Source organism: Lepeophtheirus salmonis, chromosome 6 (assembly GCF_016086655.4).
Source record: "Lepeophtheirus salmonis chromosome 6, UVic_Lsal_1.4, whole genome shotgun sequence".
NCBI classification, from domain to species: Eukaryota; Metazoa; Arthropoda; class Copepoda; order Siphonostomatoida; family Caligidae; genus Lepeophtheirus; species Lepeophtheirus salmonis.
The window spans coordinates 665,052-693,025 of record NC_052136.2 but is presented as its reverse complement, the minus strand read 5'-3'; the positions used below and the strand labels follow the sequence as shown (position 1 = coordinate 693,025).

Genomic DNA, 27,974 nt, shown 5'->3' with positions numbered 1-27,974 from the left:
GCTTATTACAGTTTTATATTTCTCAAAAAGAAAGATATTTATAAACGTCAATTTGGAAAATTGAAAGTTTTTCACTAAGGTTATAATTATTGTGTACTAGTTAGCAATAGTATTGTTAGGTAGCAAGTGGTCCATTAAAATATGAGTAATTTGCATTTATAACTTCAACCAGATATCATATTTATTGATTAACAATTGCATTTCTAAAAAAAAAATGAATACACTAAATAGATGTGTGTCTAAGCTCTTTTAATCATTAATGTAGCTACCCTTAGCGCCAACTATGGCTTCCAGGCGGTGGTGGAAAGCCTGGCACACACTGCAGATGTAGTCATCTGTCATGGCCTTCCAGTGCTGGCTGACAGTGGCATTGGGGGACTCAGTGCTTGGATGACAGACATTGCAGCCCTTCCTCTTGACAACCACCCAAAAGGATGTAGGTGAAGGGGTTGGCATAAGGGCAGTTGAGGGGCGGGCGGGCAAAAGTGTTAAAAAGGGAGGTCAAAAGATTCATTCAAAAGAGACTTGCAACGGAGGAGATGAGTTTCTTTCATTGCGGGTGCACCCTTGTATGGCTCTTTCTAACCACTTTTTTGATAGCTCAATCTGGTGTGAAACTCCAAGACCTCTTTCATGAGGGCCCCATGGACTGAAGGGAATTGAACAGGCCTGTTTTCTTTATTATATCGAATTATGAATTAATTCCAATCACGGAACCTTCATTAATTATTGAATTAATAAGTGTTCAGATTTCAATGATCCACCCGGTATAACTACGCAACAAATCCTCCTCAGTGTTACTAGCTTACTTTTATGAGCACTCGACTAGTGATTACTTAATACTTAGATTTTTTCTCTTCAATATTTAAGGAATAATGATAACAGCTTTGTAAAATAATAAAACGTTGTTCAGGTTGTAGCTACAAAAAATAACGGGCTCGTCTAAGTTCAATTTTTATACAACTCTAATTGGGATTGTAAATCGTAAACATTTATTAATATTTTAAGTTTTTTTTTGTAATTGGGAACCTCAACTCTATTTCCTATATAATGAACCTGATATCATTAGTCTTTAATTGTTTTGGAGAGAACATGTAAGTATAAAGTGTCACCCCGTGTGTGTTTGTGTGCATATGAATAACGGAGAGTCACGCTGCAAATTTTTTTGAAAGTTATAATTGTAACTCACTTTTAAACTTTCAGTAGAATTGAGGATCGAAAACCAATCCCTTCCTAGCAATATTCCTGTTTGATACGAAGTTCCTTCGGGTCATAACGGATTGTAGCTAATCCAATAAAACTTCATGACAGCTAAGCTCATCTCATTCCAAACATTATTCAAATTGACAGAGTGAGAATGTGAATTTGAGCTTTATTTTTCTACATGGCAAAAAGGCATACGATTTACAACTATAATAAATATAAAATAAGATTTATATGGCCAGCGTGTAAAATAGTTATAGTCATGAGTTAATACTTAGAATTTACCACTCTAAAAATAAAATTTCCTACACATACCACTACACCAGTGGTTCCCCACCTTTCAAATATAGCGACCCATTTTAGAATAAAGAATCAGGAAATGACCCCATTCTTAAAATGTCTTGTATGTATGTAGAGTCATTTCTTTGTACAAAAAACTGCTATATATTGCAATTATGAATATCATATATTATTTATTTGTGAAGTAACAATACATTCCCAGAATTCTTCATTGAGGAAGAAATTACCCATTCGCCGCCATGATGTTTGAGATCATTAAGAAAATTCCTACAGCGCTTCATACGGAATTTTTGATGCGTATGAGTAGACTTAGGATTTTGAGAGATTTTTTTTGGCAAGAATGAGCGAATAAAAGAGCGACAAAATTTTGAAAAAACAGCATCCATAATATCAAAATTGAACAATTTGTATATAAAGAAAAATAGAGTTTTATAAAAATAATTGAAAATATTTATGTAGTGTTTTTTTATATTTATTCATATTATAGATTTTGCTATCCTATTTTGACAAATCAATATTTTAAAAAGATTGTCGTTACGTTAATTTTTGCCATCGATCAGTATGGGTAGTTTTAAACATACTAAGAGACGTCCACATTAGTATTTGAATGAAATTTGAAGCTGGTGAGATCTTCAGGAGTCTTGTCATAGTACGCCCATCCTTTTGCATGAATGGCAACGTGCAACATGTTGTCTTCTTTGCCTCAATTACCACTCTATTCTTTTCTTTTCTCGTCTCTTCTTTTCCATATTGCTTTTGTGTGTGTATGTTGGTTGCATAATTTATTTTCTCTTCCAAGAAATTATATTCAATGTCAACATGTATAATATTATTCAATAAGGCCGATGGCAGGCCTTAGGAGAGACCGGGGGAAAATATATTGAAAGCTAATTTCTGTGTACTTTCCTTCTTGTAGGTACAATTGAACGTCTTACAAAGGAGGACACTCATTCGTTCGTCTCTCTCTGCATCTAACAAGTAGGAAAGAAGGGGTAAAGGGGGGGGGGATGAGGGGGATTTTTGCAGTCTCCTGAATTAGGCATGTATTGACATGCCTAAATACGATCCTACCGCCCAAAATACCTCTTTTCTATGAAAGAAGAAGAGAAAAATAAACAGGGAAGATTCTTAGTCTCGTCTTAGTTTTTGTGGGAGGAGGTTCTCTATAGACATAATAGAATACATATAGCTTGGAGTAGACGGCGTCCGCAGTGGTGGAGAATATAACTCAACCTTGACTTTCAAAGAATTAATGTGTCTATGAAAGTCTCTCCGGAGAAGAAGAAGTGAAGTTTTGATCCTGCTATTCCACGAGAAGGGAAGGAAAAAAGAAAGCCAGTAGAAAGGTTAAGACCTCATACTTCAAACATGGTCCTCTCATCCTCCTCATCTTCTGAGGTTCGTCATTCCTGGGTGAATGATAATGGTGTTCCTAATGGACCTAACAATGCTTGCTGCTCCTGTCTCACACTCCGAATCGGTGTAATAATCATTGGACTCCTCAACAGCTTTTTCGATCTCTTTCTATTTACAGGGTAAGGGGATTACTTGCTTTTTAGTTGCATTTATCCTTCATACTACACTGGAGGAAAGCTTATGATGTACAGTTAGGTTTATGACCTTGAGACGCAAACCGTAGCCCTTTTTTTCTTCATTACCTGCGGGTCTCAAACTCTTTGTTCTCCCAATAAAGGAAGGATTATAAATACTTTATTTATTAATATTAAGCCTAATTGATGCTTTATTATAGCTTTGCACAATTGTATGTATCTAAAGGTCAATGGAATAAAAAAACTGACATACTTTTGTCTTTCAGGTACACTATTACTCCTCTTAGTGATAAGGAAGACTTAAATTTTCATTCTTCTGCAAATGTGGATATGAGTATCTTTACCCTCTCACTCATTCAGCTGATTGTGAACATAGTGCTCATATATGGAGCCTTTAATCGTATTCCTAACTATACAGTGCCTTGGCTTTGCATCAATTCACTCATTATGGTAATTCTATTGGTAAGAGACAGTTAGACTACTCTTGATGTTACTTTATTAGTTTTGTTTGTTGTCTTGCAGCTTTCATTATGGGGGAAGGGGGTGGAAACATTTATATTTATGATTCAAAACTAACATGTAAGAATATTCATAGACTTTCCCCCCTCCCCCAACTGCAAGTTCAATACACTTTTAGTAAATCCTTGTAGCTAAGGCTGCACTTAGAAGAATAACCTTCCTGTTTTTCATCAATGTCAATTATCGTGTGAAGCTAATAATATTATGTAGATGAGGACAGATAAGAGCCATGATTCCTTTCTGCTTTCTCCTTACAATTTAATCATACCCCTAATTCTACTATATATTATTACTTTTTCAAAAGGATAATGCCTTAACTGACTTTTATGTAGTTTCTCTTTATAAAAGCAGTAGACATTAAATTCTTAAATAGGTCATTGAAACGCTTGGAAAGAGCAACTTACTTTGACTTAGAATATGAGAAAAAGTTTTCTTATATTTTATTGTAAACTAGGATAAATAATCGAAGGTTTGGGGCCATGTAACAAGTACATACCCAATTTTTTGGCCTTAAACTCCTCCCGCATGGGCGTATACTATATTATGGATCTAGGAAAATTTGTTATGAGATGATTCCCCGTCTAGAAAATTTGCCGCCTTGCACAAAGTTTACCATGAAAACAATTCCTCTTCTTTTATTTCAGACGTCAAATTGTTTTAGTAACCGGCTTTACCCCCTAGTAATTTTTCCCGACGGTTAAACTAAAAATCTTGCTTTAATAGTATAGAACAAATCCCAAGAAATCCTCTCTATTACTCGACGTTTTTCATAGGCACACTTACACACGCTCGTTGCTTAAACTCACTTACATTTCACATGCGGTATTTTTTATTTTCTATAACAAAAACAGCTCCCCCTAGATTCTACCTGAAAAACACTTGCAAAATTTTATTAATACGACTACATGGTTATTTCTTAGATAAAAAATATGAATAGAATATACAACAAGGAGCACTACATACAGTTTATCCTGTATACACGCTCAATCCTACATGCAAAACTATTTCTAAATCACATCAATATGACTAAAATATTATTTTTTGGATTAAAAATATGTTGTTGTTTTTTCATACAAGCCTTTATAAATCCAGAGAAACTAGAAAAAGTATCTCGGATAAAGTAATATAATTATTATTTTCTATGTAACATTCGACAAATTATATTTAAACATAGAATGAAATAAAAAGTCTTTAATTTTATAAAAATATACAAGTTCAAGACAATCATTGAAATCAATGCCTCCTTTAAATGATCCCTTTCAAATAAAATCTATCAACTTCTAATAATCTCACTCTAACGATGAATTTTTTCCTACTTCATGTAGTTTAATTTGTGATGCTTTCTTTGCTCAAACACTGCATTATTAAAGTACTATATTTCATGACTGAATGGTCATTTTAAGCCTTTTCTCGCTATAATTCTCTCTCTAAAAAGAAGCTTCAAATGCGGCATTTCTTTCTTCAAACACCTTTATACGTCCTATAAGTGTTATATTTAATGATTAAAATACAAATTTTTAACTAAAAACATATATTTTGAAAAAAAATATTGTCATTTTAATAATTAATAAAGCTTGAGTGATTACAACTATTTCATGCTTCGATATATGAAAGCATAAACAATTATTTACAAAACAAAATAAAAACCTGAGCCTCCAAAGGATTAATTAGAGTGATTGATTTTAAAAAATTGACGATAACTCGTCGAAGAGTACAAATGTAAACTATTCCTAACTCTGAGAAAAATCCTTTTAGCTCGCTTTTGTATTAAATTTAAAAGAAAGCCTTTTTTTTTTTTTTTCAACTATTACATTTTCAAGATTTATATCGTCTAAATCAGGAATTACAAAGAATGTAACATAATTTTTTATTTACGTACATATAGGGAAAATCCCAAGCGTAATTCTTTATACTACCCCTCAGCTTATTTACTTTTAAGTCATCATACCCCTGATTCTGTGAGATACATACTATCATGAAAGGTCTATTTATTTTTTTAAAGAAAAATATAATCAAGAATGTCTCAAAAATGTCACAAAAATGAAGTATAGTATAGTATTTCATTGTCAATCAGATTTAATGTTTTTCAACTGACCCAATTATATATTTTACTGTGTGTGTAACACATTAAGATAATTACACTCAAACCTAGTCTAATGGTCACCTGATATAAGTATGTCACAGCACTAAGCGGCTATATCTAGATCCCGCACAGGAATTTTATAACATAAAAAGAACTGTATTAAGCGCCGATCTTCTTGTCATTGGTCAGACAAATTATGACGTATTTGCATAGGTTTATAGATGACTCTATAGTACAAAAACTTTAAAAAACACGGCTATAGACATATAGACCCTCCATTAACGAGTTAATAAGTAAAATATGCATCCAGCGGTTTGTTTTTTAATATTTTTTATTATGGCCAGTAAAGAAAAGTTGTGATTAAATATAAATATTACCGATGAAAAATTGCATTGTCCTACGGGATCATCTTTAGCTTGCACATCTCTATCAAATTATGTAAGGAAGGTAAAAACTAGATAGTGAGAAGATATAAAGATTTTTTCTTAACTTTATTTATATCATATATGTAGAAATATATACAAAACATAAAATATTATAATATGAAATTTCTACGAGGAATTACGTTGTATTAACATATATAATCATTTTAGCTTAAAATGAGTACTCCTAGCCAAGACCTACACATAAATACAATTAAACATTCCATCAACCAAATAGTCATTAAAACAATCACCCACTAAATAATATGAAACATACAAATACATCCATTGGTCTCCCTTCATCAAAGTGTTCATACCTCAAAACAATTATTTTTAAACTAATTCTATATCTAGTTGACTCTGACAACTTAAGCAGGCATTTTTAGAGAGCACGAAAAATTTCCTTGGATAAAACTGGTAATTTACTAATAAAATCCGAATACTTCAATTAAAAACTTTTATAAAACAATAGTATAAGGTCCTAAATCATATCATAATAAGCATCTGCTTTTTTTTTAAACTTTAATCAATAATACGATATATATAATGATGAAAATCCTGTGTACAATGGGCATGTTTAAAAAAAAAAAAAACAACGAAAATCAACGTGGTAACCCTGACAATTTGAAGAATGTTTTGGAGGAGAGAAAGAATAATGCTCGTGACGTTTCATTAGATTACCTACAATCAGCTCTGACAAGAGAGGAAGGAGAAAAGGATATAAACAAGGACAGTGGCTAGAATTACTCGGATTTTAATCCCCAATTCTACTCTGAGTCCAACAAGGACTTACAATTATAATTCCGCAACAAATACTCAGGGATACGCTGCGTCTTTTATGAGCACACATGAATGTTCAATCAGGTTTTGAATATAACTGAATATATTTAGGAAGGGATGTTCACTACTCAGCAATTAAAAAAATAATGACACTACTAATGATAAGAAAATTCATTCTTCAGATTACCAATTCCAAACACAAGAAATAGGCTAGCTAAAAAAATACACTGGATTTTCATCACAGCATATATATTGCTCCTATCCTCTCCTTAGGCTCATCAATATGCCCAGCCCTAATAATGAAAAAAAAAAAAGAGTACCCTCAATACCATTTTCTTTCCTTTTCTAATCGCTAAACTGTGTGTTTCTTTTTACCAAAATATCATCCTTATCCATTACTGATGCCCCGGAGTATATATTTTATCCTTGATTGTATTATTTCATCCCCATTTACAACTTTTAAATTGATACAAAAAATAAAACCTGTACTAGGCTCTAACTTTTTTCATTTTCCCTTGCCTGAGTTCTTAATGCAGGTTTGACTCTATTATCAATAACAACAAGTTCTTATAAACTAAGAAGACAATCAAGACAGACGACTTTCTATGAGTCATCATTACTTATTTTCAATATAAGATGAGTTCATAGTAACTACTTTTGTGTGAGTGTGTATGAGGAGAGAGCACTTTCTTAGACAGTCTTGTTTCTCGTGCTCCTTAATGTCGTAGCTAGGTAATAGTACATGTACATCCCGCACGCGTGGAAAGGAAATAACCATGATTTTATATGGGATAATAGAATATGAGCTTTGTTTACTTGATTGTTTATTTACTGGGCTTAGAATTATGGAGATAATATATACATAGAGCAGCGCTTCCCAACATTTCTGGGCCTCTTGATAACATTTGCCAAGTTAGCATAAAACCCAAGGAAACAAAATTAGTGAATTAAATCCTCTTTCATCGCATTTTTGGAGATAACTAGTGACGATGTTACTAAACAAGGATTTTGCATAACATAACTTTTTTAACCGCGCATTTCTAAATAAAACATTACAATAACAAAGTTTTGACTTGTATGACGTCACTTCATTGATGGAGATATCTTTAATGAACATATTTGTTGTAGAAGTAGCAGCAAACTCATACACCTTCGACAAATGCACATTTTCCGTTGTAGTCAAATTTGAATCCAGATGATACTGGGCTAATATTCTACAAAAAAAAATTGTGAAGGGTGTATTTATTGAACTAATTATCAGCGAGACAGAACGTGGAAAATCTGAAAAGTTCGAACTGATAATATAAAATATAAAAAAGCGGGGAATATGTTAGGTGACACTATATCCAAGAGGCAAAATTAGCTAGCTGCAAAAATGTAGGCGGCAAATGTATCTAGAACCGTTTAAACTGTCAACCTCCTATAGCATTAATAACTAAACATGAACAGGGGTATGTTCATCAACGATACAAAGATAGACTTACAGTTTATACAGAAAATATTCTATTCCTTTCGGGTGTGTGACCCCTGAGAACATTTACCAAGTTTTGGAAACATAATTAGTTCAGTGGATCCTCCTTAAACAGCATTTTTGTAGCTAATTGTTGTTATTACCCTTTTTGAATTGGTCAAGTAGAGTGTGTCATCACATATCATGTGTGTTTTTTTCTCCGCCGAACTCTAGAGACTAACTCACCGAATAGATTTCGATCGAACCCAGGTTAAGAATCAATGACTTATATTATAGAAAAATATTTAATGTATAATTTAAAAAAAGATAACTATATTTTAAAATATGCATCTCCATGGATTTTTTTATTTTGAAAGTGTTCCCGTTTTGAAATATTAAAATTATCTACTCAACATACATAGATCGCTTTATTGTTTCGATCCTGGTATCTCATTCCCAAGGAGGGAGTTCAGTCTACTCCCTTATGACGTTTGGTAGTTTTCTTTGGATGAATTCTTCTCCCCTCGTCCCTTGTGGAATTTTGAATCAAAATTCGATAAAATAGGACTGTCGACTGTACAGGCATAATAGATGTGGAAACTTACTTGTATTGTGCTGATATTCTTAGGGAAACTGAAAAATTGACCGCTTAGTGCAAGTGATCTCCTTTACATTTGTTTCTTATTTTGTAACCATTTTGAATATGGAAACTAGATATGACCGCAAAATACGGCGACAACCTTAAAACAGGTGGCTTAGACATGGGTTGACTTTGGATATATTTGTGTGTATGTTGCGTACAAGTTGCAATGTCTGTTCAATTTGAAACTTGTATAAACGAATTGTACGAGATTATAATTACCAACTATTAATTGATACTATCATTTCATTTGGGTCTATTAAAATTATATGGTTATTTTATATTTATGAGCAATATACACTGAGGACTCAAAAATTAGAAAATTTTAAGAGCCGTTTTCACTTCTTTATATTTTTATTTTGTGCCAATATTGTGGCAAACTTTGGAATCAAAAGTTGGTAATTCAACAATTGTCTACACCTTTTATTCATTATGCCCCCTCCATTCCGAATGATGGTCTCAATAAAGGAATGAACAAAAGCACAGCTACCCTTGAGGAAGTCTAGGACAAGTTGTTCCACTCCTCCGTGATTATGGCATTCAGGGCATCGACATTCGGGTTAGAAGTTAGAAGGCTTGCCCTTCAAGACACACCAAAGAGCAAAGTACAGAGGATTCATGTCGGGTTAGGACGAAGGCCAGAAGGGAGCCATGTTCTCCCTGCAGAAATGCAGCACCTTCTTGGACGTGTGTGCCAAGGCGCCTTCTTGGGTAAACACAAAGTTTTCCCTGGGGAACGTGCCCTTAGCCATGGTACTTGTTGTCCATATTGACTTCCTCCTTGGCCTTGAAGAAATATGGAGACATCTTGCTCACGTTCGACACCGCGATGCTGAGACCCGTGACCTGAAGTGGATGTTTGGTCCTGAAGGTTCCCTCGACCAAAATCTTGATTCAGCCAAGAAGCTATCATTTCTTCTATTCAGAACAGCGTCCACTTGTCGACTTGTGCGTGGAGGAGATCACACACCTTTGTGGTTTTGCTCTGACATTTTTGATTACACGAAAACAAAACAAACATCAAATTGTAGCTTTTTGGCAGCTCTTTTGAATGCTACAAAACTTCAGACTTTTAGAAGTGAGGCTAAACGGCCTATAAGAAGATTCCAAGTTTTGAGTCCTCGCCCTGTAATTGTTGACATTATACTATAGCTTTATAATGTACCACCACAGAATACTTAAATTTTAGTTATTTGTATCGATCATCCATGGAATATTCAATTATAACATTAACGTTATCCCAAGTACTGTAAATCCTTAATTTAAAAATGTTTATCCTTATAATTGATTCGTAAACAAAGTAAAAATCAATCATGATGTATTGGCTAATTTTAAATCAAGAAATGGGATCTTAATATTGAATTATATAGGATCAGAAATTAAATATTGATAGTTTATTTAAAATTTGTAAATCTACTCACAATTGTAGTCGAGTCGAAAAATTAATGTCTCGAGTCGTGTGAAACTGAGTCGATAGTTTCAAAAGTCCAATGCCTATTATCGGTCCTACAAAAGTACCAAATTTGAAAGCGCCACCCACAAGGTTTCTTTTTACAAATGATTTAGTAAATTACGTCTATTAAGTGTTGTGTTAGTCCTTATTTTGGACTAAAGACTACAGTCCCGTCCAGTATAGTCTTGGTCCGTTCCAGTTCAGTTCTAAAAACTTATTAACTTAGGTCCTTGATCACGTCACTCAAATTTATTTCTTCTTGTTTTAATCAGTACTGACAATCTTAAGGAATTGTCCTTAGGACTGATAACACAATTACTGATGACGGATAGGACCTGTCCAAAGACTGTACTGGGCCTAATCAATAGGGACCGTCACAACACTACGTCTGCTTATCAAATTAAAATAGTTGAGTAAAATTTTAAGTAAATAGTTTGTCACTCTTCTTAATTTAGACTTATTTATAGTACTAAATATTACTTTAAACAAGGACTCAAAATAAAATGATAATGACAAATCACTTGAAGCTATCTATGATGACGACATTAAGTAAAGATTGTTCTATGGGATGGCTTATGAGCCTGATTCGGACGCATCCTTAAGATTTACGTTAAAAACCAACTTTATGACTAAAAAACAACTGTTTCACATAAAACAAAAAAAAACGTATAATTTTAAGAATTATTCTTGCTGCATGTTGATATGTATCTTTGCACACTTTTTTAATTGAGGTTATAACATTTAGAGAAGAAAAAAAGAAGAGTGAATAAGACAAAGGATTTTTGACAATAATATTCCTCTCTAAACCTTATATTTTAATTTCTTAATGTTCCGGGCAACCCAATACAAACCTACTCTAGTTATGTTTGAGACGCCCAAAACAGCATTTTCCTCCAATGGTACAACTATTTTTGTTTTGTTTAAGCTTTCTTTATTAACATTTAGGTTTATTCTAATTTTAATCTTACTTCATAGGTCCTTATAACCTTCCTCCTCTTCTTTGGCTACGTACAAATGTCTATGAACAAAAGCGAATATATATCATGTCTCATTGCCCTTGGATTTATAGGAGCTTGTCATTTATTTTCTTGTTTTGTGGTATTCCAATTTCGTAAAAATACGGTTGAAGAAAATCGAATTATGGCAAATATCCCCTCCGCTGACGGTAAGATTAATTGATTTAACCCATGAATATTGATTTTAAGACACATCATTTTTTTTATATCATTATATTGCTCCATCAGCTGAGAGTCATACACAAAGATGTTACTCAACCTCCCCACCATCCGCTCCTCCTACCTATGAAGAAGTCTCAAAAACAGAGAAAAAATCCGACTTGAAACTTCAACTTGAGGATGAAACAGATGAATCACCTCCTGACTATGACACTGCGATGCAAACCTCTCAAAACAATGCCTCATGTACTCAAAGACTTTTAAAGAAGTCGGAGCCGGTAAGTTTCTTAAAGAACTTTAGGGAAAGAGGGGACATCAGAGATTTAGCGTCCAACTTGGTCTAAAAGTTATTAGTCCTTGATAAAAAGCAGATAATACAATAAAGCGCGCCCGTTACAAAAGTTGTAAAAGAACTGAAAAATTATTTCAATGGCATGACATAAGTTCAAAAGACCATTTGTGGAACATTTGCCAACTTTTAATAGAAAAAAAAGTATTTATTAGACTTAAATAGTCAAACATAGTGTAACTATATAAAAAAATCACAGGGGTAAAATCCATAAATCACAGCTTTGATGAAATTATTCAACTCCAGTATCAATCCTACTATCACAGGCCTCTTTTTTAGATATAGGTATACTATTGAAATGTAATAAATTCATTTTTTTTTTTTTTTCATAAAAATATGTTTAACAAATGGCCAAAGCATTAGTGAGCGGAGCTCTGAACGACATTCAAAATTCTTGAGCGAAAGCACGCTCATTTTTTTTTCAATATCAAGCCAGAACGGGAGCGCGCTCATTTTTTTTAAATACGGGAGTGCGATCATTATTTTAGAAGAGCAATAAAATCGCTTGAATTTTTGCTCGTTTATATAAGTTTGTATTAATTTTTTCGGTTTCTACATCTTATGAGATAAAATCAAAAAATTAAAGAGATTAAGAATAATTTTCAAAGATTGCAAGAATAGAAGTTATATCTCAAGATAAAATAGAATTTTTGTTTCCAAGCTCCATCTGTGACTCTCTGTTGTTTTCGATTGATGAGTTTGCCTCTCATGTAGATGCCCACATTAAAAAGACTCAGATATCTGTTCCCCGAGAGACAACGTCAGCTCCTTCGTTGGAAGATAAATTTTTATTATTTGTAAAGGAATTTTCCCAACGGAAATACGATTCCTTATATTTTCATGTAGTAAATTGACATAAGACCTCAAAATTTAACGGATGTATAATTTCAAAAACTAGAGAAACCTTTACACAATATCAAGCTAACTATAAGGCTTAACTGAATGATATTCCGCGAAACCTCATAAATACATGTCCCCCAAGAGAGTGCTTCCCAAACTTTTTGTGCCCAAGACATCCCAAAAAAACAAATAAAAATTTCTAGGAAAAATCATTTGGACTATTATAAGCTATTGCAAATAGGTAATGTATGGTTGTCATAATTTGTACGGTTCACTTGAACTTGCAATATATTGAATTTAATTCCAATTATAAATGTCAAAAATCAACAGCTACTCACAAAAATAAAAAATTTGGTGAAAAAAATACAACTATTACATTTTTTGGAACAAAAATTTCAAAAATCCATAGCTATTCATAAAAAATTAAATTTTTAACCCTGATCTCGTAAAAGAAATTTATCCTCACCAAAAAAGTTTCTAGTAAAAAATCACTTTTTTGGGAGGGGGCAGGTTTCACCTCCTTCAGCCCAATCCCTGCAGACAGCCCTGTAGTTGCACTTTTTTTATTTCATTTAACACTAGGAAGTAGTACTCCCATTACCCCAACAATTTTCTAAATTACTCCATTTCGGATAATTTACATATGTTCCCTGACCACTGTATTGCATGGATGGATAGATTTTGAATTATTCTGAATGTTAGATGCACACAATACTTTTTCTACAGCATATTGTGCTCATAGCGTGAGACCAAAATATATCGGTCAACGGCCTGAGACAGCGGTCAAAACAAAAAAATCGGTGTAAAAAAATCACTTAGAACCGAACCAAGAAAGAATTTGGTGCTACACCGAGTCTGGACACTAGTAAACCCTTTTCCACCTTTGTTGTATCCAGCAACCTTTTATACATCATCAATAGAGAGAGAGAACCCCCAAAATCAGTTGTTAGTTTGTCAATGAGGGGTCAATTCTTCTCAACTACTGAATTATTATTTAATAATTGTTGGTGATTGTTCCTAGCTTAACTAGAGCTAATTCGAATTCGAACAATCAACGTTCATAACACTGATTGGGAAGAAAGAAGGAGAAACCTCTACAGCTGACAACAAAATACAATGTATATTTTTGTGTTAGTGAAGGATCGCCGTATAAATAGATAAAACATAAGAAACATGAAAACTTTCGAAATCCTCGAGAACATAAATTTAAATAAAAGTTTATTTTGCCAAACTGCAAGATATTAGTGGACTCGAACTATTGGTTCCAGGTAATTCTGCTGCAAACATTTTCGCCCTCAGTAATTTTGCCGTGAATATTTTCACCGTCGGTAAATTTGCCGCCGCTAATTTTGGCCTGAGGAGATTTTGTAGCATGACATATCTAGATCTTTTTATTTTATTATATGATCGGTTTGAACATTAATCTCGATTAGATCAAGATTAATAAACATACAAGGTTAGATCATCATCTGATCGGGCTCGCAAGAATTTTCAATTTGATGTATCGTATCAACTACTGGCAAGAAAGGCTGATTTTTACTAAACACACAACCCCTCATAGTCTATGATATCACTATGAAGTCAAACATTAGTTGTACAAGAGTTATGGTATAACCTTGTATTTCTATCAACCTTGGATCGGATTAATTTTATAGTCAGCCCTACTCTTTTTTGATTTTGAACTGTGTCTAATCAGTCAATCCATTATTTTTTTGAATTTTAAATGTTATCTCAAAATGGAAGAGTTAATTAAAATACCACGTGATCATGATATAAAATTACAACTAAGACAAATATTATTGCTTCATAATTGTACAAAGTTAATATAAGTTGACCAACAAGAATTTTTCAGTAAAAATAATAACTTATTTTATCGTTTTTTTTCTTTTTCTTCTTCTCCTAGAAATATAGTTAATATGATCGAGATACAACAGTAAAGTTCGAACCGATTATATAAAAAGGCGGTGAATATCTCATGAGGCAAAATTACCGATCACGCTAATAAATTATCCCTCTCCTTTTGAAGTCTGTAACGAATTAGCGAGTAAAGAGCTATATCTAGAGTTATAAAAATATGAACTGGCAGTATGTAAAAAATATAGAAACCGAAAAATAACTAATTTAATAAAAGAGCAGTTTAGGTGTCATGAAATTTTTATTCGATTAGTTCCAAGGAGTTATGAAATTACATTTTTGGTTTTCCAAAAAAATTATGATATTTTAAATTTTTTAGACGTAAGGATTTCTTTTTATCGTGATAGCTATAGAAATTTCGCAAAAGTGAGGAGGCTCTTGACACATATAGTTCCAGAGCCACTGGACTGGCATCGTATGTTTTCCAACTTCAAATAGTCCAGAGGGAGTTATACTGATGTAAATTGTGTATATTTTCTAACTGGCCAGTTGTTGTTTTTTAATTGGTAATCTGAAAAATGAATTTTCTTTTCTTTAGCTGTTGTCCTTACTATTTAACTCCCACTTAGTAAACTTCCCTTCCTACTACATTCAATTATATATAAAACCTGATTGAATATTCACGTGTGCTCTTAAAAGACGGAAAGTAATCTTGAGGATTTGTTGCGGAGTTATAATCCGTGTTGGACTCGGAGTGGAACTGAGGATCGACATTGGAGTAATTATTGCCAAAGTCCTTGTTTAATTCCTTATCCCCTCCTCCCTTGTCACAGCTGATTGGAGTTGATCTTCTCCAAAACATTCTTCAAATTGTCAGTGTTACCATCTTAATTTACGGTTCCTGTTTTTTTAACATTACCAAAATATACACGATTTTCATCACTAGGGAATCGTTCACTCTTCCGTGGCAACGGCCACACTCAACATATGATGCAGATGATAAAAACTCTTTCTCAGGAGTCCTTGGGTTTTTTTTTTTTTTTTTTTTATTAGTCCAAACTAATCTTTGCTTTTCTTTTTCTTTCAGAGTCCATGAGGTGTAACATATGATTATTTCGTATAACTCTGTCCTAGTCTCATCATGAAGATACCAATTCTTCAAAGATTACACTATATTATGAAAAGGATCATTGGCATTAATTGTGTTATATAGCTATATATATTTATCTATATAAATTTATTATAACTACAAAATTTATTTAATTAGTATTTAAAAAATGTTAAGTATTTATTACCTATTAATTATTTATGAATAATATATATTACATTATAGGCATTTATTTAATGAAATAAAGCAAAAATAAAATTCAATCCAAATATAAATAGTTAAACAATGAAGTTTTATGGTTCTAGGACCAAGGTTATATAAACCTTGTTTAAGACATGGTTTCATGTGGCGTCAGCATTGATGATGTCGGGCATTTTTTAGTCCTAAACAAACCATTTTTATCCTGTCGGACTATGGAACGGAAACATTTTTACCAAGGTTCAATTTACTGAACGATTATTTAGCTAAAGGACAATTTTCTGAACGGACATATCGCCGAAGGACCATCTTGGCCGAAAAATGATATTTAATTTATGAATAAATGCGATTGCTGTGCACAAAAAATTACCTGGGAGAAATTTGCCAGTGGAAAATTTCCTTGAGAAAATTGGTAGTGTGGAAATTTCCCCATCATTTACTTAAAAAAACTCAGAATACCATGGCCCAAATACTTCAAAATTATTTTTTTAACCTGCCTCATGTCCCAGCCGTAGTCTTAATCAATGCATTAATATGGGTTCATTTTAAAGCATTCAGAGGGAGCCGATATACTTAGTGAAGTGTTGGCAGTGGTTTCTAACATGTTTGGTGGACCTATCGTAGCCTTAAACAAACTAAAAGCCTGGGGTTTACATTTTATCATTTGGAAAGGTACTATATGATTTGTGAAGCAGCGCAGAGGTAATTTTTAACTTGCTTGGTGTCTTTGCCGTAGCCTTAATCAATCCATGGGTCTGCAGTTCGTTTTAAAGTATTTTTAGGGGGCCAAAATACTCTGTGAAGTCACGGTAGTCGTTTTACCCTGCATTGTGTCCTTGCAGTAGTCTTAAAAGACCCATGGTCTCGAGGTTAATTTTGAGGTATTAAATTCTTTGTGAAGTGGCGGTCCTGTAATTGCACAAAAACAATTTTGGGGTGAGATATTTTGTCCTTCTGTGTAAATGACAAAAAAAATTCCCAATGACAATTTTCCCCAGGGCACTTTTCCTAGAACTGCGATTGCATATTTTAATTCAATTTAAAATGATATTATGATAAATTGGTATTTTTCATATGCTATATATGTCGTATAGGTAATTAGTGATATTTTGCAGAAAAATATTTTTTTTATTAATGATCATTATGTAAACACAACACAGTAACATGTGATTCGAATGTAGTTTGAATCTTTACCTGAAATCGTTGAATAAATGTATATTAAATCGTTCAATAAGTCCCGAGGCTTTCTCTTGCTATTTTTTTTACGTAGTACCCGCCTTCAAACGAAACATATCAAATTTATATGACAATCGGTCTATTTCTTTTTCAAGTTGCAGTACTTGAAGTGACGCTACTTCTGGTATTTGTAAAAAAAATGGATTCAAACCAATTTCGTGTATTGATTTGTCAATGCTTCTTAAAGGTAAAAAATACCGTAAAGGTAAAAGTTTGGCTTGAGAAATATTATCTGAACTCTGCTCTATCGAAAGCAACTGAGTAACGTTGGTTTGCTCTGAATTTAAATGTGACCGTACAGATACCGATGATGCTGAACGCTCTGGTATCCAAAATTATGCAGTTCTTCCGGAAAACATACAAAAAGTCCACAAAATGATTTGTCCGATCGTAAAAAAGGTGCACCAGATAGCTAACATCCTAAAGATATCAAATGGTCATGAGTTTACTATTTTGCATGAAAAATTGTGTATGAAAAAGGTATTCTGAAAGTGGTTTGCTCACAGTCGACCAAAAACTGCAACGTGTCGAGGACTCGGAGCGTTGTTTGGAGCAGTTTTGCCGTATAAAAACAGGAGTTCTTGCATTGGTATGTCACAATGTACGAAGCATTTTATTTAAAAAAAAAAAATCATGCTTAAAGGAGACTATGTTGATGAATAAAGTTGAATTTTGCTAAAATATTGAGTTCTACTTAGTCTGCCTTGGAACTTATTTAACGATGTATTGTATAAATTTAATGATTAAAGAAACGACTATAAAGAAAATGAAATAAAATATTCAATAGCATATATTAATGTATTAAATATCATTGTTCAGCCAAATGTCCCAAATGGTCCGTCAGCGCTATGTCCCTTTGGCAAATTGTCATTCAGCTAAATGTCCGTCGAAAATTGACTTAGAACCAAATTTTTATAACAATAAAAATCCTTTTTTCGTGCATATCAAGGAAAATAGTGAACAATTTTATTTCAAAATGAGATTAACAAATAAAGTTACTTAAACCTTACTGTCTATCTAAAATGTAACCCTCTATGCCTAATTTTATTATATATCAGACCCTGATGTGTATTAAAGAGATTTAAACAATCTTGAACATGATATTGTCATCCAATATCCAACTTTTCTTTCTCAATAGTTCCCCCCCAAAAAAAAAAAAATCAAATTTAACCAAATCATACGGATATATAAAACAGGAGATGAATAATTTTACGGTCCTTGAGATGAAAATAATGCAATAATTGAATACTCTTTAGATGTTCGAATTATTAATTTTTCATTATTTAAATAACAATTATTAAAATATAAGTATTCTATGGAACATTATAAAGTTCAAATACCCACTGAGTTTTTTTTTAAGAACATTAATACATAATACGACGTTATTTTAATAAATCAAAATAACATGATTGTATCAAATTATAATTGTTAATTAAAATGATCAATCTTGTAACTAAATAATGCATTTTACGACCAAAAAATTGCAATTAGTATAATTTATTTTATTTTATGATACGAAGTGGGAAAAGTCATGGATATCTTACATCCATGGACTAGTGTTTATTTCTTTCATCTCACAACTGCTCCCAGCTAATTAAATGAAACGTCATGACAGCAAAGCTGCTCTCCTTCCAAACAATTATTTTTGTAACATCCTAGTTTAAATCTCCATCACAAAACTTAACAAGAATACTAAGTTTTTAAGAGGAAAAGGGAGTCACTTTTTAAGAAATATGGGTATACATACTATTTATATAGCACTTAATTTAAAAAAAAAAATTTTTTTTTGCTATATTTTGGGTAACTGCCTCATTTGCACGGACATTTACTCTTTTTGCATTCTGTCCAGAGCCCAATAGGTATTTTGTAATAATAAAAAATACAAACAAGTTAATTTAAAAATGATTAAAAGGTATAAATCAAATTAATTTTTTATTTAAATTAATTTTTGGCCCACAGGGGTAAATTAGAACATTTTGGGGTAATGGGAGTGGATATTTTAAGTGAGGGAAAGAAAAATGAAATAAATATCATGGCACTAGCTTGGGGAAAATTAATTTTACAAGTTCTTTTGGGATAACGCTAAAAAAGTTACCCGATCCCTAACTTAAACAAACCTAGTGTAATAAATAGAAATCAAAATTTAAACTTAAATTTCACCAATTTAGGAATATTTAACCTCCCCCCCCCCTGTTTTCTGTTAGATTAAAGTTGGAATTAAGCTCTTGTCTCATATTATGCTTGTTTGTCAATCCAAAAGTCTTTTCTAGGATGAATAATCCATCATGTCTAATGATAATTACTAACGTAGAAGTGATCAGCAATTCTTCTAGTCGAATTTTTGCCGTGTTTATTTATTTTTGTTTTTCTTATCATAAAAATTTTATTACTTATTTTGTGAGATTTTTGGGGTATAATTCCAAGAGAAAACAACTATTTAATGCATTTTATAGTGATACAAATTACATATTTTTATGGAAAAAATCAAAGGGAACATCAATTTTAACCAAAAATAACAAAAACGACATAAAAATCTAATTTATTTATATATTAAGGCGAAATATCCTTGAGACAAAATGTTTAGAGGCAAAACAATTGTAAAGGCCCCTCTTTTGTCTTGCCCCTTTTCATATGAGATAATCAAAATTTCAATACCAAAGTTATAAGGGTCTGATTATTGTTTTATTGCACTATCCCCATAATTGATTTTTTAAGAAAAAATAACTAGCTATATCTCATGAACCCCTAAAGTTGAAAATTTAACCATGGGCACTTTTTGTTATGTTAAATTCAAAATTACAATGATTCCCAACGAGAAAAAAAAATACTTGCTCCTAAGTTTTAGAAACAAATCATGAAAAGGCAAAGACCCGGGGAAGTAAGTCTCGGAAAACGAAATTGCCAGTCACGCTCAAGCATGAAAGAATTCAAATTTATATGGGGAAAATATCATTGGCACTCTTTTTTAATATAAACAATTGTAATGATTTTAACAACGTGGATGTTATGCCAACGTGAATGCTAGATCCCAAAGATATAAGTTAAATAAATCATTTATGTTAACGGTCAGTATGTTTAAATCATAAAACAGAAATTATTTTATTTGAAAGGCAAAAAATAAACTAAATGGATGAATTTTTAATTTAATACTTGATAAAATTTATCAATTAGTTTTCTTTACTTTTCTCTTTCTCTTTTTTGATGCAGTTCGATCCTCCGCTTTGGTGTTTACAACCTCAGTTGCTTTCCTTTTTTCCTTAACACTCTTGATTTCTTCATCAATTGTAGAACTTCTTATTTTGACCTCTTCTAAGAGATCTTGAGTTAGGGATGTCTTTTTTACCTCTTTAGCTTCTGCAATGACAGGGATGAGATGAGCCTTCAAGCAAGTGATCCTACAATGTGTATCAACTTGACCCAATAATGTAAACTCTTTCATATCCTTCGATAATTCCCAAAGCTTCATCCATCCATCATTAGATACTGAAACAATAACCTTATCCTCATTGTTCTGAAGAACCTCAAGACAACGAACTCTCTTTTCGTGAGCTTCAAAGTCAAAGAGCATTTTCTGTTCTTTAAGGGAATGAACTTCAATTTTAGGATTTTCTGTAGCAACAAGGAAGATGTCATCATCGAGGAAAGCGACTGCGTTGGACCTTCCACTTACTTGAAGAGAGTATAATATTTCCGTTGTTTCGACAGAATAGATATCAATATGTTTACAAAACCCAACAAAATAATGATCCCCTTTTGGAGACCACTTTACTAGGTCCGGTCGTTCTCGTAGGTTTGTAATGTAGGCAGAGCGACCCTTTATTAAGTTCCATGTGACGAGTTTTTGATCATCCCCAATGGAGAGAGCTAATTTTCCAGAAGGATGAATAGATACATCTGTGACAGGAGATTGGTGTTTGAATAACGTTTTTTCGAGCTTCCATGAACCTGTTTTAAGCACATATAAATTATGATCGTCTGAAGCAGTAAAGAGATAGCGAGAGTCGAAGAATACCATGGATCGTACAAGTCCTTCACTATGGTGAAGACTTCCAAATTCCTATAATAATAATAGTAGACAACATTAAAAGAATATAGTTATAATTAATTAATAATTATAACAAACCTTGTTATTCCTTAGATTATATATTTTAATGTTTTCGTCGGAACCAGAAGACAGCAAGTACTTGCCCCCAGTGGCAAGAGCGCGAACACTTCCACTATGAGCCTCATCTGTAAAAGCCAAAGTGAATTCTCGAGTTTCATGATTGAACTTATATCCAATGATGAAGGACTCGTAAGTTCCAACAATGAAATTGTATTCGTCTATCCAGTCCATAATTAACTATCAAACACGTGCAATTCACAACGTAAATAAATGAATTTTGTTTGTTGTGATTTAATATTATTGTTATGCTAGGAGAGGTTGCGTGTCTGAGAATTCATACCAAAAAATAAACAATGGAATGACGGATCCAAAAACCTTCTAATAAGATAAAACCATTGGAGATATTCTTCTCTCTCCTTAACCTAAGGTATCGTTCGGAGACATTTTAAAACTTGTGTCTATATGATGTTATTATTACTATTACTAATTAACTACACTGATAAATATACGACTGCAGCGTTACCTATGGGTAATAAATGAAAGCTTGAAGTCATAAAGAAAGACAAATATAGAAGTGACAAGAATTTTGAGTTGGTCGCTTGGCTAAGTGAGGCAGATATAGGATAAATATTCTGATCCGTATAAGTTTAAAGCAGCTGTTGTGCTTGGTCTATGAGTAGATATTATGTTAAAATCCGTAGGTAAAAAATGAGCCTATTTTATTGATGGCTATTTTGATGAAATATTATCTCTTAAGTATACCAAAGTTAACAGTTGACAGCAATACAACAGTCTTTGGCATACTTTGTCACGTTAATATTTCTTTCTATCAAGTCCAATTGTAAGAACTAAGAAGTGTCATTTATTTAACGTAGGTGCTGACAGCTGAGACCTGGTTTTGTCTGTCAGCTCTTCCATCATCAATAGACAATAATAAATAAATATTCTGATTCATCATCAATTCATTATCTCGGCTCACGGCTATTAAGTAACTCCATTAACTAGGGTGTTAATGTAATATGTTTGATTCTTATCTTGCTCGGATTGGATTTTAACAATTAATGTGCTTTGAGCATGAGCCGGAAAGAAACTTCGGATAAAGAGGAGTTTAACCTACTTCAATGGACTTCTACCGATGAGGATGATTTGGATATTTCTCGGAAAAAGTTTCTTTTAGCTAAAGTCACCCCTGAAAAACTGCGAAAAAAGAAAAAAGTTAGATTAAAAAGGTGATCTTTCTTAATAGGAACTCGATTCGACTATTTATATGTTGTAAAACAAAATAATAACTATTGATCCAATAGCAAATATTAATATATTAAATCACCTCACATTAAATTGGGCTTTTCTACCATTTCAGAGCATTTAAGTCATTTCATAATAATCTTAATCGAAACAAAAATAAAGTTATATTACGGATTACAAATCCTTTTTCAATTTGTGCTTGATTCATCAAAGAATCTTAATAATTAGAGTTAACCCCTGAATGCTATTTGAGTTTTTAAATGTAGTCAAAGTAAACGACTATTCAAATCAACTTGCTCTCATATATTATTTTATTTGATAGATCCCATCGAAACAATCGACTAATAAGTTCCAATTCATCAGAAGAATGCTGTGGATTAAAAAAAACCCCCATGTACCTGTGCTGGTTCGAAGATTTGAATGGCCTTCGCCTCAATTTAGTATTAATGTCCTTCCTTCTCCTTGTGATTTTCTTCGTTATATTCGCCGTCCATTTACATAGTCAAATATACAACATTAAAAAAACTCGTGAGTAATAATTTACTTTATTAATCTGTATCATATATCAAACCGTAGTTATCATTTGTCGATAAACTAGATCAGAGGTGGGAAAATGTCCTTATACTGAAAGTCCAAGTTGAGTGAGTTCGTTTAAAGTTAATATAGGCTCCATAGCATTAATACTTTTCTCGAGTTAAGCTTTCGAGTGCCAATCCCCAACACCTCTGGAGACTATCCACATCTCTTCTTTCCTTAGATGAATAAATACAAAACAATTTTCCTCTACCTGCATTAATTGTAATGCAACTTTCTTTCTGTAATATCCGTTTGTTGGTATTTATCACACATATAATGAGGCCTGCATAGGATTTCAATAAGCACAATTAAATAATGTTTGGTTTCTTATATATATATCTTCATTCTTTTGTATTAAATATCTGATAAGTAAAGTATTTGTTATGGTGCATGGAATATTGTGTTTTTGTAGATTCAAGCACCTGTATCTCTGAATCTGTCGATTTCTCAGTTATCTTAATTGGAACTTATACCAATATATTCTTCAATATGTATTTAATGTACTATATGATTTGGTAAATGTAGTTTATATTAAGAAATATTATCAGGATTTGTCGTTGGTGTAAAATCCTAGAATCCCGAGACAAAAACCCCAATATTGAATAATGAACATAGCAATTAATATATTAGTTGCAGTTTTACTAAATGTAAAACCTAAATAACATCTAATGAATCCCTGTTCTAGCTTATATGGAGGAAAGTTTAATTATTCCTCTTCGATCGCAATTTGTGGAATAGGGAAAGCATTTACATTTATGAAAATGAGATGTGAGGCATTGTGCGTCAATTTTGTTTATGAATTAATATTAAAACTAATAGGATGAACACTCTTTAGCTCAATACGATCACATTCATGTATATTTCCCTTTAAGTAACCCTAATAAGAAATATAGCATATATATATATATGCTATTGACTCTTTAAGTTCATACTGTTTTTCTCCAAGAGGCCTTTCTATTTGGCTAAATAAAGTGTTTTTCCTAAGCAGCTCAGTTTCTCCTCCGCCTCTTTATTCTCTTTCCTCCTTACGCGACTATCGATATTCCCCTTTCTATTTTTATAACTCATAGAGCCAATGTGTCAGTTCGTTTTCTTTCTCTCAGCTCCTTCTCCAAAAATGTGTGAATGCTATCATATTTGATATTAATAATAATGGCTCCTGATTCATTATAGCCTATATAATAATATGCCTTCCTTAACATTACGTTGTTGTAATGGATCTACTCTAAGTTGTTTATCATCCTCTTCGCCATCATCTTTGTTTCACTCATACCCTTTACTTGATTCTAATTTAAGACCACTTGAGGATCCTGGTAAAAACTTGGGGATCACTGCTCTTATCATTGGCCTTGCACTTTGGTTGTACATAACAACATCCTGTCCTCCTCCAAAGAAGAGAGATAAGAAAACACAAGTGCGGCCGAAGAGGAAGCTGTTAAAAAGAGTTATACTATAATTAATCATAATTGCAACGGTGTTGTGTTCGAGCATGGATATAGAATCTTCAAAATGTATTAACTCTTCATCATATACTCGTCAAATTAATAATAACAATAATTCGTCATCCTCTCGGTCCACTGAGAAAAAACTTCGAAAGCGTAAGGAATTAGATGCTATGTTGATCGTAAGGAATAAACAAAATAATGTGAATGGTATTAGGAGGAGTCCAGCTGGGAGCATTCGTCATCATGAACTCTTAAGAGACTGTTGCTCTGACGACACCACTTCCGATGACACTGGGCTTTTTCGTAGTGGGGGCAGGGGAGGCAAATCCGGGTCTTCTGGTGGTTCTGAAGGTAAGGGAGGGGGGACTTCTGTATTGACATGTCGTAGGAATTGCTGTCATGGATTTTGTCTACTGACTACAATACTTGCGTCTCTTGTGGCAATAATCACTGTTATTTGGTTGCATATACAAATGAAAATGACTGTTGATCGGTTTAGATTACAATTAGATAGCGGTAAGTTTTTTTTGTTTCTTCATTTCCTTTTGATTAATTAATTATAAATAATAATAAAGTACTGAATGAATTACCCTTTTTTTCTAGTCGTTGAAGAAAGAAAATTAGTTACCGACAATCATCACCGTTATCACAATCAAATACAAGACCTTATGGCTAATCAGTCCCAGCTAACAAACAATATTACAATTTTGTATAATTTACTCCATAATTACTCTAGTCAGGTATGCACAATGCAATTATTCTCTAAAAATACTCATTACACTGCCTGGTTAATATTGTTTCCCTTGCACTAAAACTTTTTCTGGTAGCGACAACAAAAAAAACTGACTTTGGCAAAATGTCAAGCCAGTCAGACCATTTTTGGCGTGATACAGGTCATATTAATTTGAAAAAAATAGGATTTTAAGTCGAAATTCGCCATTTTTAGCCCTCTTGTACCGTCCCAACTATGAAACTATGAGTCAAAAATTGTACTTAATATATTTTTTTAGTAATAAGTTTACCAGTAAAAGATGGATAAAGGAAAGTTTACCATGGTAAAATTTACCATGGGATTACTTATCGCGTGGAAAATATTTCACAAATTTGTTTACAAGTATTATTCTACTACCCACTAAATAATCCCCCAGATGAGTATTAGTATATCAGAATATATATATTCATATTTTTCTAAAATCTTAGTATTTATATTAAATAAAAGACGTCGAATTTTCTGTAGGGCGCTACGGCAATTTTCTCAACGGGTAAAAAATATAGTACACCTTGTTTTCAATCATTTATTGTTTCTTATGATGTGCTGAATGATTTGCGGTTTTCCCGTTTTATTAAACGTACGTTAACATAGCAAAATTGTCCCCAGCAGAAAAGGTCTTTGTATAGGGGGGATATTAATCCAAAAAAAGAACACTCTAATTTGCATTCATAATAACATTAATAAATCCCTTTTTTTCGATTTACTTAGATGACGAATTTGGAAACGAGTGTGAGCTATTTAATGAAAAGTCTTGAATCTGCACCAGAATTGAAAAATCTTCCTAAAGACATGCAAGATGCTAAAAAGAATTTGGCCAAATTTGGATCCCACTTAACGGATTTAGATAGACGAGTTATCGAGTTGGAAACAAAACTAACAGCGGATGTGGCAAAGATTGCACATAGTGTGAATAAGTCACTCCATAAAAGAGATGAGCAGTCCTTTGAATCCTTAGTCCATGAACTGGTTCAAAAAAAGATCAATCCTATTGAAGAGGATATCAAACATTTAGATGAAGTGAGACGAATATTTGCAACGAATATCACTGAGCAACTAAAGAGCCAAGAAATTAATTTTGCTCAAAATTTAGTAAGTTTTAATTGAAGTTTGTAAAGCTTGTCTTTTTTTTAAATCTGTGTAGGTTCCAAACATAATTTTAGTAGTACTATACATACTGATCACGAATCCAATTAATTTTTTTGTATAAAATCTAATTTTTGATTTAATTACGCTTTTTATTTTTTTGAGACAGTATTGTGGGGCCAGGTTAAACTTTGGCTTGTGGGCCCCCTCATCTCATATTATTTAAACCCTTCTCTCTCCTCTGAGATAAAAATACATATGTTGACATACCCCTACAAATCAAATTGAGTTATGCATCTCAATTTGTTCCAATGTTATGGTTTGGATTATACATTTTTTACGTTTTGTTATAGCTGGACCCCTCCAAATTTAATGGGATCTTACTATGACAACAGATAATCTTCGTGCCAAGTTTGATCAAAATTAATCCCTAGTTTTTGTCGTAATCCTAGTGACTAAATAAGAAACAGAGACAAAAACATAAACTCCTGTCAACTTCGTTGGTGGAGATAATTAACATTGAAATGAGTAATTAGAGATTCGTAATAATTGTTTCAGTAATATAATTAGGTACGGCTAGATTTGTGAAGAAGTATAGCTTTTGTTGACTTATGTATTATACATTTTGAATTCAAATTTTAATTATTTTTCTTCCATTTAGAAAATAATGAACGAGCTTGAAGATAATATGAAGAATGTAACACAAGCGAATCGGAAAAATGAAGAAAGCTATAGAAATATTTTTCAGAAACTGCAAAATTTTGAAGAGAAAAGAACAACAAAAGTTCCATGAAAATTCCTCATTATACCGCTTTTCTTTGAATAGCTGTTGCTAATGATTGTGAACATTTTCCTTCTTGCTTTATTGTTAAATAATTTTAGATTTAGTATAGTGGCATAAAACTTTATATACGTGTTACATAATTATTTCTTAATTACGCGTGTTAAAGAAATCCGTTTGTTTAACAAAGTATATTTTTAAGCGTGTAGCCATTCATGTGTTAGATAACAATCATTTTTTTTAAGCTTACGACTATTTAATTTCATTTTTTTGATGTTTTTGAGTTAAATATATACAAATATATATGGGAAAATGGGTTGTTAATTAATTGCTCTCTTATGGTAAACATTAACTTACTTTATCCAATGAGCGTTATTTACTTATATTAGTTTTTTAATAAAGCAACAGAGAGTGGTACACTATTGCGACAAAATAATACAACTCCCTGAATGATGATCATCACATAGATGAGACACCAACACCTTCAAGCAATCTATACTTAAATTAGCCCAGACTACAGAAAGTCATCAGAAATCTCACGAATAATACATAGCATTAAAAAAGCTTCAAGGTTAAGCGTACACTTAAAAAAAGTTTAATTTAATAATTTCTACTACTCAAAAAAATTATTGGGATATATTTAAAACGGTACTATAAAGCGTTTTAAAGTAAGTGCCTAAATAACCAAGTATTACAAGAATGAAAACCCTTTTTTCATTAATATTAAGGAAAATAGTAAACTTTTGAATGTCAAAATGGGACCAACACACTTCAACCCTACTGTCTATCAAAAGTATATCCCTCTAT

At 32.4% G+C, this 27,974-nt stretch overlaps 3 protein-coding genes across 5 annotated transcripts; 2 read left to right on the top strand and 1 right to left on the bottom strand.

Annotated features, from left to right (window-relative positions):
* The first annotated feature begins 2,633 nt into the window (after positions 1–2,633).
* On the top strand, positions 2,634–15,802 carry LOC121120750 (uncharacterized). The gene is made up of 5 exons (XM_040715604.2): positions 2,634–3,038; positions 3,320–3,515; positions 11,376–11,565; positions 11,645–11,853; positions 15,706–15,802. Exons 1-5 carry the CDS (start codon positions 2,872–2,874, stop codon positions 15,712–15,714), a joined length of 771 nt encoding a protein of 256 aa, XP_040571538.1. The 5' UTR covers positions 2,634–2,871; the 3' UTR covers positions 15,715–15,802.
* Positions 15,803–20,230: 4,428 nt separating this feature from the next.
* On the bottom strand, positions 20,231–21,571 carry LOC121120748 (p21-activated protein kinase-interacting protein 1-like). The gene is made up of 2 exons (XM_040715601.2): positions 21,284–21,571; positions 20,231–21,217 (listed from the first exon to the last, which is right to left on the bottom strand). Exons 1-2 carry the CDS (start codon positions 21,494–21,496, stop codon positions 20,324–20,326), a joined length of 1,107 nt encoding a protein of 368 aa, XP_040571535.1. The 5' UTR covers positions 21,497–21,571; the 3' UTR covers positions 20,231–20,323.
* A 484-nt stretch (positions 21,572–22,055) lies between these two features.
* Positions 22,056–27,480, top strand: LOC121120747 (uncharacterized). 3 transcript variants are annotated; one of them, XM_071889276.1, is made up of 6 exons: positions 22,131–22,494; positions 22,833–23,038; positions 24,383–25,047; positions 25,135–25,271; positions 26,012–26,392; positions 27,048–27,480. In XM_071889276.1, exons 3-6 carry the CDS (start codon positions 24,576–24,578, stop codon positions 27,177–27,179), a joined length of 1,122 nt encoding a protein of 373 aa, XP_071745377.1. In that variant the 5' UTR covers positions 22,131–22,494; positions 22,833–23,038; positions 24,383–24,575; the 3' UTR covers positions 27,180–27,480. The 3 variants fall into 3 exon arrangements, with proteins under 3 accessions (XP_040571534.1, XP_071745377.1, XP_040571533.1); XM_040715600.2 differs by lacking the exon at positions 24,383–25,047 and having other exon boundaries at positions 22,056–22,494; XM_040715599.2 differs by lacking the exons at positions 22,131–22,494; positions 22,833–23,038 and having other exon boundaries at positions 24,098–25,047.
* The last annotated feature ends 494 nt before the right edge of the window (positions 27,481–27,974 follow it).

Excerpts from the sequence above, each read along its gene's own strand:
- LOC121120750 (XM_040715604.2), top strand. The coding sequence starts at position 2,872 with ATGGTCCTCTCATCCTCCTCATCTTCTGAGGTTCGTCATTCCTGGGTG. Across the intron at positions 3,039-3,319 it reads GATCTCTTTCTATTTACAGG|GTACACTATTACTCCTCTTA; the intron begins GTAAGGGGATTA and ends TTTGTCTTTCAG. Across the intron at positions 3,516-11,375 it reads TCATTATGGTAATTCTATTG|GTCCTTATAACCTTCCTCCT; the intron begins GTAAGAGACAGT and ends CTTACTTCATAG.
- LOC121120748 (XM_040715601.2), bottom strand. The coding sequence starts at position 21,496 with ATGGACTGGATAGACGAATACAATTTCATTGTTGGAACTTACGAGTCC. Across the intron at positions 21,218-21,283 it reads ATAATCTAAGGAATAACAAG|GAATTTGGAAGTCTTCACCA; the intron begins GTTTGTTATAAT and ends TTATTATTATAG.
- LOC121120747 (XM_071889276.1), top strand. The coding sequence starts at position 24,576 with ATGGATATAGAATCTTCAAAATGTATTAACTCTTCATCATATACTCGT. Across the intron at positions 25,048-25,134 it reads TAGATTACAATTAGATAGCG|TCGTTGAAGAAAGAAAATTA; the intron begins GTAAGTTTTTTT and ends CTTTTTTTCTAG. Across the intron at positions 25,272-26,011 it reads TCCATAATTACTCTAGTCAG|ATGACGAATTTGGAAACGAG; the intron begins GTATGCACAATG and ends CGATTTACTTAG.